Source organism: Pistacia vera, unplaced genomic scaffold (genome assembly GCF_008641045.1).
Source record: "Pistacia vera cultivar Batoury unplaced genomic scaffold, PisVer_v2 Contig447, whole genome shotgun sequence".
NCBI classification, from domain to species: Eukaryota; Viridiplantae; Streptophyta; class Magnoliopsida; order Sapindales; family Anacardiaceae; genus Pistacia; species Pistacia vera.
In genome coordinates this window covers 257,305-268,096 of record NW_022196276.1, presented here as the reverse complement: position 1 = coordinate 268,096, position 10,792 = coordinate 257,305, and the positions used below count along the sequence as shown (strand labels likewise).

Here is a 10,792-nt window from a genome sequence, read left to right as displayed (position 1 = left end):
ACACTTTAAAGAGAACAAACAAACATATATACATATACATCCCATTTGATTTAGAAATTTAAATATAAAATTCATATCCATTTCTAATAAATGAAGAAATTAAATATGAACTTGAGTTGGATGACATAATGGCATCATCTCATGGATACAAGCAAACTACACTGATAGGACTATAAATACAAGGAACTTATTGCAAGATTCACTAGAGGACTTGTTCAAACTCGCCATTCTCGTCATCAGAAAAAAATAAAAAAATGGGTTGCTTGGGAGAAGAAGATCTTGATCAGATGGTCAGAGACTACTTTGAACCTCCCGACTCACCTTCTTCCTTCTCTTTCCCTTCTTCAGAACCTTTTCATCAATCCAAATATCTCACTTTACAGGTCCCTCTTTTTCTTTCTTTTCTTTGGTTAATATTTGTGTTTTCGATATTTTTAGAGTCTGATTTTTCTGTAAACTTTTTGTCTGGTTGGCTTATATTAATAATATAGGGTGTCCTTGGAAAAATCTCGGATGTTGAAGCTGAGATTCATCAGAAAGTTTCCAGGTACGTTAAGAACTTGGGGTGTTTTGTAGAAGTAAAAAATCAAAGAAAATGGGCGGCCATGAGCTTGAAAGCTGATGGTTTTGAAGCTTCTCTTTGCAAGACAACTTGGGATTCTTCTTGTAGTTTTTCCAAAGGTTTGCTTATATAAATTTTCAGTTAGAAAATAAGAATACAATATATTTCAATATTCATTTTCTTTAACCTCCTCTTTTTGTGTTTAAGTTTTCCAATTTACAGATAGTTATGAGTATATTGAAGTTATGGTGAATAAGAGCAATATAAATGGCGGCATACCAACAAGGCTGATAGTGGACATAGATTTCAGGTCTCAGTTTGAAGTGGCGAGGCCTACAAAAACTTACAACGATCTCATCAGCATTCTTCCTGCCATCTTTGTGGGCACCGAGGAGAAGCTGAAGGAGATAATATCATTAATATGCAGAGCTGGGAAGGAATCACTCAAGGAAAAGGGTCTCGACATTGGTCCATGGAGAAGTGCCAGTTACATGAGGGCAAAATGGCTCTCAACAAACTGCAAGAAAATCCCATTTTCATCAAATCAGAGTGAAGAAAAAGGCAATAATTCCAGTAATACGTGTTGTCCTTTGATGTCATACTTAGCATTGGGGAATTAATCATCATCACCAAGCTTAATTAATTGATGATGATGATGATCAAGGCAATGCATAGAGATAAAATATATATAAAAGATTTCTGTGATGGTTTTGGCCTTTTTTTGTGAAATGGGTAGTGTATATTTTGTCCTTAACGACCCAAACTATTTTTGTTCTGGGTCAGTTTTGTTTTTTAGAGGAAGACCTTCAAGTTTCGAATCTTTAATGTGATTTCCCATCTTTTATATTATCATATAATAGAACAAATTTTGTATGTCTTTCATTTTTCATTTTTGTCCTGTTGGGTTTGTTGAAGCATGAAAGAAGTTATCCGTTAATTAGGATTTTGGGTTACTTAAAGGCTCTCGAATGTATTATTAAGAGGTTTTGAGTTTGATTTATTTGAATTTCTAATAAGGGTGGTTAAGAGATTTATTTCGGTTGTCAATTTATCTATGTTAGGAAATTGGTTGAGATGTTTGTAGCCTAATCGATTCTGATATCTGTCAAAAATAATAATAATAAGTATGAAAGAATAAGTATGAAAGAAGTAAAGTAGAGTTAGATAATTTCTTAATGTATAGTGATTAAAGATAATGTGATGAAATCATATTTGATAAGATCAAAGAATAAAAACCTGGAGAATGATTAAGGCACTTGTAATATTAATATACAATAGGCTCTCTCCCATAGTTAAGGTTAAATGTCATTGTTTTGTTTTCTTAACGCTATTGAATTATCGGGATAATATTTTATACCAGGAGTTAAATCCAATGGGCATTCGAAGTTGATATGTATGGAAAAAAATTAATGAAAATCGAAAATATCATATAAAAGGTTGGTATCTTGATAAAAAAAATTATTTTGAGTCAACTGAGCAAATCACAGGGAAGCAGAAAAGACAAATGCATGTTATTATGTCAATGCCTCCCATTGAGGTACTGTTCAAAAATATTTTACTAGTTTGAAGAAAGTTTGTGAAAGGTACCAATGTACAAGTCATTGTATATATTTTGAAACTTGGCATTTGGTTGTTGGATTGAATTTAAAACTTCATTGTATAAGTGAATGTTACAGTACCGTACTCCTCTTATATGTATTCAATTAAATTCGTACATTTATCGACTTAAATTAAATCTTCCTTATCCAAAGATTGAGAAAACCATTGAATAAGTCCAAGTATAATTTTTAATTACCTGAAACTCTGGTTTGCTCCAAAAAGAGCAATAAAAGATGTTGAAACCTTGATGGTATAAAAGAAAATGAGGTTTTATGAGTTTTTGAATTTGAATCTCTTAAGCATATAGTCTTTAAGAATTAATTAAGATATATACAAAGTGATTCGAACAACTTTAACCTTTTTAAGATGTACTAAATTAAGCAAATTCTTAATAAAAAGTACTGATTTCTTTTAGTCTCAAATTTATGTCTCATTTCAGTTCAGTCTTTGTTGTTTTTCTACTCTTACATTTTTCATCACAAAATAAATTATCACATGTTTTTTTAATAGAAATAGATTATTTAAATTTTGAACTGATTCTAAGGAGAATAGTATGTATATTCATCTATTCCCATCCATGCATGCAGGTATGCGGTGTGAGAAACGATAGATAGATGGATGGATGGATTAGGAAAGATGGGGCAGTGAACAAAAAGAGCAAAAAGGGGAAAAGGGTTTCGTGTCGAAAATAGGGAGTCACTGAGTAGAGTTAGTAAATAATAAATCTTGGTAATGGCACTCCAGCGGAGATATTTCTGCAACAACCCACCCTTTTGAGAAAAGGGAGAGTTGAAGTTGAGCAATACTTGAATGAGATTTGATAAGCGTGATGATGAGATCTCTTGGATTATCCAAGGTACTTGTGCACACTCCTCACGGCGAATCCTCATCTCAGAGATTAGACAGAGTACAACTTTACTTATTACTGACTCATTTACACTCCCAACTCATCTACACAAACTTACTGCAATTTGCCAAAGTTTTGTTTTGTTTTTGGAGGCAGAGAGAGAATGGAAAACTGGAAACATTGAAGTTTCCATTAATGTAATGTAATGGGTGGCTTGTCAAAATCTGCAGTTATCTCTGCTTATTACCGCCGCTTTAGGTGTTAATCATTTGATGGAAGTTTAGAGGCCCCGCTACCAAAGCTATAACCGGCTAAAACTGATTTTTTGCTTGGCTACTTTTAGGCACTCCAGCTTATACATTTTCAGTACGCCACCGTAATTGGTTAAGTCTCCTCGATTTCCCTGCCATAATATTCATTATACACCCATCTTTCTGCAACTTACATCATCATATTTCTAACCCTAACAGAGCATCCAATGTTAACTGCTTGTAGGGAAAGTGTTAATGACATTTTAAAATTTTAGAAATGGACACATTTTGTTTTGGTCAAGTATGCTGTAGAATTTACTATGTACATTATCTATTTAACTGTTTAATAGGCATATGGATTCAGTATTACCACAATTGCACGTTCAATCCTTTGATTTTCAGAGGCTGACATTTAAGAAGGGATACAAATAAATTCTCTCATTAAATATTTATAAGGTGGGTCCAATATAGTTTATTTTATTTTATTTTTTTAAAATCCATTTTCAAAACTACACCTCTGCTTACATTCTATGTTAAAGCTCCCAAAATTATGCCACCAGCCACATTCACTTGAAATGACATTCTTTAATTAATGGTCACAAGGACAGAAAAAAAACAACTATGCTTATAGATCATGGCCGTTACTTTTCACAAAATCATGATTGTACAACTACAAGGTGGATACATCAGTAAAGTATATAAAAGAAAGAAAGGAAAAAAAAAAAAAAAAAAAAGTTCATTTCTGTATGCAAAATTACAATTCTTTCTTTCTCCAGGGTCAAAAATGACTATGTATATTGAACTTGGAGCCAAAACTCGGTATAAATTGAGATTCTATACGGGTTAAGAGGGAGAATACAAACATCACATATCATCCTCCAATAAGAATTGATGGATTTTACCTCAAAGAACTCCGATTTGTTTTTCAATCCTGTCCAAATTGGAGAAGATGACAGACTCTTGTAATCGGGTTGGGTTGATTTTCATGATTCCCCTCTCCAAGCTTCTGCCAGAATTTTCTATCAAAGTTTACTACAAAGCCAACATGTCCAATTCCTCAAATAAAGCCGTAAATTATCTACATGGCTCTCAAAATGCAACACGGGGAATTAACTTCAAACAACATTTGTGCTGTATTTAGCTGTCCTCTGAGCTTCTTCCAGGTCCTTTAAAAACCTGCACATTTGAGACAAATTAATAAACCAGCAGACCGATTTCATGTACACTCTCCCCTTCCCATATATATATATATGCATGTAGGATTCCACATTTGGATAATATCGACGGTGACAACTTACAAATATGACCACAAGACCTATTGTCTACACTGTTAATAAATAATTCAATTCTGAAAAGATGCTAGTTCTTCTGAAAAATAGTAACCCACATATTTGGGAGCATCAATACATGCAGCCGGGATATTGATAAACTTACATGAGAAAGTAAAACTTTATAGTTTGAACTCATTTAAAGAAAACTATTATCCTAGCCATTTGGAATTGACCAACCAATCTGCTTAGGCATGGATTCATGTATGTTAGTTGTACTTTACATACAATCTTAACTTTAGCTCCCCGCTATCATAACCACAGCATACCTCTTAGAATTGAGAATTGCAGAACCACCAAGTATAAAACGAATTCCAGAATTGCTGGCATTCTGTAGAGAAACGGAACGTGACTCCTCATATGTTGTCCCACCAACAACGAAAATAATCACATCTTGTGGCCTGCTTAGATGAAATGCAAATCAAGGAAATGTTTAATCCTTATTATAACTTAGTAGTCAGTATAAGCTTTTCCACATAAAAAAGGCATAACTTATTCCTTGAAAATATCATTAGAAAATAACTAAAAATATCAAAAAGACTTCAGCCCAAATAATGTTCTGACTTTGTTCAAATATCTTCCAATAAATGATGAAATCAAGAAAAATTAAATTGGTAAATACAGATAGGAGTTATACTAAAAATGAAAGCATCTAGAGGGAGTGTGAGTGGGAAAAAGAGAGCAACTAATCATAATTGTAGGTCCATCACCAAATGGGCATAGACATGAGCAAGCCTGCAAGAAGCAATCTGGGAAGAACCTAAAGTCTTTTTCTGTATGGAACTGTTAATCTCCTAAACGGATTTAATGCCTGAATCAACATTTTTAACCCTAGATGTTTTGTCAACTGGATATTACATTTTCCATGTCAAATTTCTAAACCTCTACCTACTGTCAACAAAAGTAAAACCTCTGTACAGCCAGATATTACATTTTCAATGTCAAGTTTCTATAAGTTAACAACAAAGGACACCAAAGCAAGTGTGACTTTGCAGACGACCACTGGAGGCAATTATGTGACATGATAGATTATAAATAAATCACAATGGTTCCAAAAATACAATAAAGAGATGAACTTAAGCATTCATGTTGTGAATTTATAAAGCACCAAACCTGCCCTGCTGAAAGTGATTTCCAACAAATGGGTAGTCTACATCTCGCAACCGTCCCTTAGTTATGCTCTCCATAGTGTGAAACAGAAGAGGTTGGTGTTGGGTGTAGACATTCTCAACCCCCTACAACAATAGTGGGAAATGATCTATAAGCACACTGAAGTAAAATCCAAGCAGAAAGTACAAGTTTTCAAGACAAACCTTCAAGCCACGAGCCATATTTCGAGCAATATTCAAAAAATCACGATTTCCATAAAGATCCCCAGTACGCTTATCGACACCCGCTTGCTTCAAGAGGAACTGAACAAGCTGCCATTCCCCAATGGACAACATACAGAACTAGTTAGTTTCTTATATACCAAGTTCAAGTGATGTAACAATTACAGTCAGATTAAACTCTCACAAAAAGCTAAATCTCCAAGAAGAATGTAGAAGAAAAATGTCGGCAGCCATACTAGAGAAGCCCAAGATAAAGAAAACTTTTTTATTCAAACCAAGAACTTTCTCATGGAATATATGCTAAGTGCAAATATGACAGGCTTAGAGCAATCAGAAGCTATATAACAAGCATCATTGCTGAGCACGATACAAATGATGGATGCCAGCCCAATAAGCACTAATATATATAAATTGTCAGACATGTATGTATATATGCAAAAATTAATATAAAGAGAAAAAGAATATGAACAAGTAGATGCAGGCAGCCAGTGATAGTTTGGTAATGTTACCCCAGGCTTGTACTTGGCAGATTGAGAAGCCAGTTTGTTGAAAAGCTGCATCAACTGAACTGGGCTCTCCTTCTCATAGCGTAAAGCATACAACATCACTAGGCGCAGACGGTCAATGTCAGATATGCTCTCATTGTTTAGAAGATTTGTCACTGCCTGCAAAGAATTATGCAAGGAAGAAAGTCATGGCACAACACCACTGTAATTATGAAAAAATTGTACTCTCATTGTTTAGAAAGACTTGGTAACTGTCAGTTTCAAATTACCATTGCACTATTGCTCAGTTAATTAGCTTTATTTTTATCATTGATAAACTCATATTTGTTTCTCATGAAGAAAATAAAATTCTCAGTTACTATCTCAAAGTAAATGATGTCACTGTCTACAGATGGAAATAGTTCAGATAAGTTGAAATTGTGACTATTTTCAAGACTAGTAAACTGAAGAGTATCTGACACAAAGAATCAGTTGATACAATGATGTGAAGGCCAAATCACCCTATAAGCTGCAAGAGAATATTTATTTAATAAAATCAAGCATGGGATACTTGTAATCACGAATGAAACATATTTCTTGCATGAACTTTGTTTCCATACAGCAAGGATTCTCTCTGTATTTTGTAATATAATTGTGATCCCTTTGTTACACAAATTCAGCTCATATTTAATAAGGGATGAACCCCGTTTATGTATAGAACATGATTTATATCTTTCACATTCTGCCAGACTTTAGTTTTCAGAGCAATTTATGTTTGATCAACTATGACTTAATATTTCTGGATTCCCTTTCATAATATTTTCTTGAATAGTCTATCTTCTTTGTCCCTTTTGTAAGATCAATAAGAAATAGCTGGAATGCATGCACTTGTAGCAAAGCTAATGGTACATGAAGTTGAAAAAGGTAATAAGTATTTGAAAAAGGTTGGAAGTATAATAAGTCATCAATATTGATGCAAGCTTGTAATGCCATTACAAATGAATAATTTAGTATTTGTACTTCCACATAATTAATAAATAGTTCAGTGAAGAATCAATTTATCTAGACTCATTGGCTCATAACTAATAGGATCCAAGAGAAAAAAATAAAAAACAGTACCTCAAAAGCAGCCCCTTGCCCACCATTACATGCCAACTCCTGTTCTGTTTCCGAAACCAACATGAGTTTTCGCTCTTCAACTATCTTGCTCATTTCTGTGACTAATGTCACATGTTTTGAAACATTTCCATGCATCTTTTTGTACTCCGGATAATTTTCAACAAATTTGGCCATATCTTCTGCAGAATATCTCATAGTGTTTGAGTGATGAGTGCATATTTAGCCATAAATAATAATACTGGCTAACTAAACATTCAAAAAATGAATCTAAAATACATAATTCTGCTGTTTGCAAACCTATAGTCTGGATGTTTTGGTTGCTTTTTGCAACTTGCTGAAAATCATCAACCATCCGCTTGATATTCATTCCGATGTCTCCAAAATTCTCATACATGTTAGATTTGAAGAAAGCATCTTGTTCTGATGACAGCACAACCTCCTGTAAGCATATGAATAGCAAAAGAATAACACTTCACCACTGCATGGTATTCAAAAAACATGTGCAGCAAAGGGAAAGAGTCAATCAACCTGCTGATCTTTTGGAACTTTGCCAATGTTTCTCAAGTCAACTTTATTATCCTGAATGCCTATCAGTTCATGAACCATTGCCTACAAAAAATAACATAAACAATAAGCTGACCTTCTCCTTGTAACACCATAAAAAATCAAGAGGCTAGCTTATACTTGAGAAAAAACCAGCTGGTAAGATTATATTTATTGGGTTGACACATACCTGATAGGTCCACTGATTCAGCAATGGAGTCACAGGGTCATCCCTTCTATCAATTATTAGCAATAGTGGAGAAACTTCTGTACGTCTGAAATCAAAAAGACCACTTTCCTGCTGGTACATCAGCTTCTGTCATATCCCAAGAAAAGAAAACTTTAGTTTTCTGTCTGACTCTAAATATCATGGAATAAACTGAGAGCACTAGTCCAGCACATGCAATTCTACTTACAGCTGTTTCCTGGGCTATCCTCTTTGCAATATCTGAGGTCCTTTGGTATCGAATAACAGGTCTTCGTTTTAATGCCAAGAAAACAGCGGCTATACCATCAACAACTCGGTCAGAGAAGTGCTGCAAACTTGAAGGATCTACAACTGCTGGAAGCATATAAAGATGATTTGAGGGTATATTCAAAGTAAAATGATAAGGTTCACTTGCAACAAAATCTGCATAAAATTCCTGCAAAATCAATTCTCATTTAGGTCAGATTTACATTGTAGGTAAATAAACTGAGGTGACACTACAATATAATAACAAAATCTACCAGAGAAATACGACGTTAATGAAAATGCATTTCATCGTGTATCAGAAGGAGAATAATACAATATAAGTATAAAAAAGATTTCAGCCTAGAACAAGAAGCTATTACAAATTTTTTTCTGCTAACTGTTGCACAAAACCAACTATTATAGAAATAATGTTCCTCTTATACAAGTAACACTAACGGATTACAAACTCTTTTCCTCTCCCAAATTCTAATAAATCAGAATACTAAGTTGACATAGACAGAAAATCATTTCATCAAAAGCTCTCCCATGTGAACATCCCTTACACCTTAAATATTTTTCTCAAAGTTGTTCTAATTTTCTTTTCCCAGGAGTTTACTATAAAAGAGGCCATTATGCAGTGCAATTCTACCATAACTGGCCTAGGTCAAATAATCCAAATATAGCCCAACTTTCAAAACTTTTTCATCCAATGACCTCTCAGGATACTAACTCGTGCTTTTAATTGGCTGTTCAAAAGTTTAGCTCCCCCACCAAAAATTGGTCCTTGCTAAACAAATACCACAGCTTTCTTCTGTCAAAGTTCATACAAATAAAGTTGGCAATGTCCCAGTACAAATGTGCAAAATAATTCATTATTGATAATCAAACACTTTCGTATATAACTATTAAATACCAAAAAGAGAAAGGCAAATGAAGAAAATTTCAGTCAAGCACAACAGTATTGATAGATGAAGAGTTACCTGAACTTGCTGTACAACTTCCTGCTCATCTGAATCAGCTAAAATATGAATCTGGGTATCCTTCAACATGTTTGAGAAAACTGTAAAATTCAGTATGAGATCAGAAAGGAGCTTTGGATGGGCTGGAAACATACTAGCAAGACTTTGGATTTCTAACAATAAAACGGACAATAAAAACTTACATAAGTGATACTCTCCAAATCTAGGATTAGCCAGCTGCCGTCGCAAATGCTTTATATTCTCCGATGTGGGCCGAAGGAAATAAATAGCTTTTAGATGTGACATGGATTCTTTCGACTTGGAAATGGAATCTACCAACTCCACCAAAAATACTTCTTTCTGAAGTAGCTCTGTCTGAGAATACACCACACTTACAACACTAACCTGTAACTCAGTAAACAACACAAATGCCTCCACAATCACACCACATTTTCCTTTTACCTCAAATGCCTTATTAAACTAATCCACATACCAAGCCACATAAACTAGCAACAAAAATAATAATAATAATAATAATAATAATAATAATAAAAATGAAAAAAACCAAATCATTCAATTATGTCAATTTAGCATTACCAAATATAAGATATAGCTTTAAAATATCACGAACACTAACAATATTCTAATTTACAACCCAAGACATATACTGCAGAACTTCATACTAGTAACATTTAATCTCGTTCATAAACAAAATATGATGTCAAAAGTTGACAGTTAAAACTTCTAAATTGTCACCAAAAATTCCATTTCGATAACATTTTAATATTCGAGTAACATGATGCAACCATAAAACATTTCCGCTACTAGTGCTGTCATAAAACGAAGTCTTAACTAATAGAAACCGGATCGCATCGAATTGTACAATTTCATTCTAATGAACGACTAATAAGCATCGTAGAATAGTTAATTGATTGCTGAGAGCTTAAATAAGAAATTATGAGGTCAAAGCGTTACCGTTTGAGAATCGAGAATGAGAACTTTCATGCCGGAGATGTCCTGCAACATCCGGTTGATGTAATCCCGCGCAGCCGTAACTAGAACCATTTTCGTACGCCCTGAGGATCTAGGGCTGTGATTTCGCTGATATTGAAGAAGAGAATTAGGTCTAGCAAGGTATTCAAACTGAAATTAAATTGGTATGATCTTCTTCCTGTTCCGCGAGTTGCAGATCTGCGAAGATGAAGTTGGAACCAGAACTGAAACGTTAGATACAAAGCAATACGCACCGTTTTTCAGGTTACTCCGGGTCGAGGCAACATTTTTCTGCATGTTTGGTTTAATATTTTTATCCCT

The 10,792-nt window shown here is 34.1% G+C and overlaps 2 protein-coding genes across 4 annotated transcripts; one reads left to right on the top strand and one right to left on the bottom strand.

Annotated features, from left to right (window-relative positions):
- The first annotated feature begins 219 nt into the window (after positions 1 to 219).
- LOC116144561 lies at positions 220 to 1,438 on the top strand. Of its 3 annotated transcripts, none has more exons than XM_031430007.1 (3): positions 220 to 383; positions 492 to 681; positions 866 to 1,438. In XM_031430007.1, the coding sequence occupies exons 1-3, from the start codon at positions 255 to 257 to the stop codon at positions 1,180 to 1,182; spliced, it is 636 nt and encodes a 211-aa protein (XP_031285867.1). In that variant the 5' UTR covers positions 220 to 254; the 3' UTR covers positions 1,183 to 1,438. The 3 variants fall into 3 exon arrangements, with proteins under 3 accessions (XP_031285867.1, XP_031285866.1, XP_031285865.1); XM_031430006.1 differs by having other exon boundaries at positions 785 to 1,438; XM_031430005.1 differs by having other exon boundaries at positions 770 to 1,438.
- Positions 1,439 to 3,978: 2,540 nt separating this feature from the next.
- LOC116144560 (vacuolar protein sorting-associated protein 45 homolog) lies at positions 3,979 to 10,763 on the bottom strand. The gene is made up of 14 exons (XM_031430004.1): positions 10,726 to 10,763; positions 10,454 to 10,579; positions 9,682 to 9,883; positions 9,500 to 9,579; positions 8,482 to 8,709; positions 8,256 to 8,381; positions 8,051 to 8,131; positions 7,820 to 7,961; positions 7,523 to 7,701; positions 6,428 to 6,583; positions 5,901 to 6,008; positions 5,701 to 5,822; positions 4,857 to 4,988; positions 3,979 to 4,435 (listed from the first exon to the last, which is right to left on the bottom strand). The coding sequence occupies exons 2-14, from the start codon at positions 10,541 to 10,543 to the stop codon at positions 4,375 to 4,377; spliced, it is 1,707 nt and encodes a 568-aa protein (XP_031285864.1). The 5' UTR covers positions 10,544 to 10,579; positions 10,726 to 10,763; the 3' UTR covers positions 3,979 to 4,374.
- Positions 10,764 to 10,792: the final 29 nt, after the last annotated feature.

Coding starts and splice junctions, on each gene's coding strand:
- LOC116144561 (XM_031430005.1), top strand. CDS start 255: ATGGGTTGCTTGGGAGAAGAAGATCTTGATCAGATGGTCAGAGACTAC. Junction 384..491: donor CCAAATATCTCACTTTACAG/GTCCCTCTTTTT, acceptor TTAATAATATAG/GGTGTCCTTGGAAAAATCTC. Junction 682..769: donor TTCTTGTAGTTTTTCCAAAG/GTTTGCTTATAT, acceptor TTTGTGTTTAAG/TTTTCCAATTTACAGATAGT.
- LOC116144560 (XM_031430004.1), bottom strand. CDS start 10,543: ATGGTTCTAGTTACGGCTGCGCGGGATTACATCAACCGGATGTTGCAG. Junction 8,382..8,481: donor GGATAGCCCAGGAAACAGCT/GTAAGTAGAATT, acceptor GGGATATGACAG/AAGCTGATGTACCAGCAGGA. Junction 5,823..5,900: donor ATATGGCTCGTGGCTTGAAG/GTTTGTCTTGAA, acceptor CTATTGTTGTAG/GGGGTTGAGAATGTCTACAC.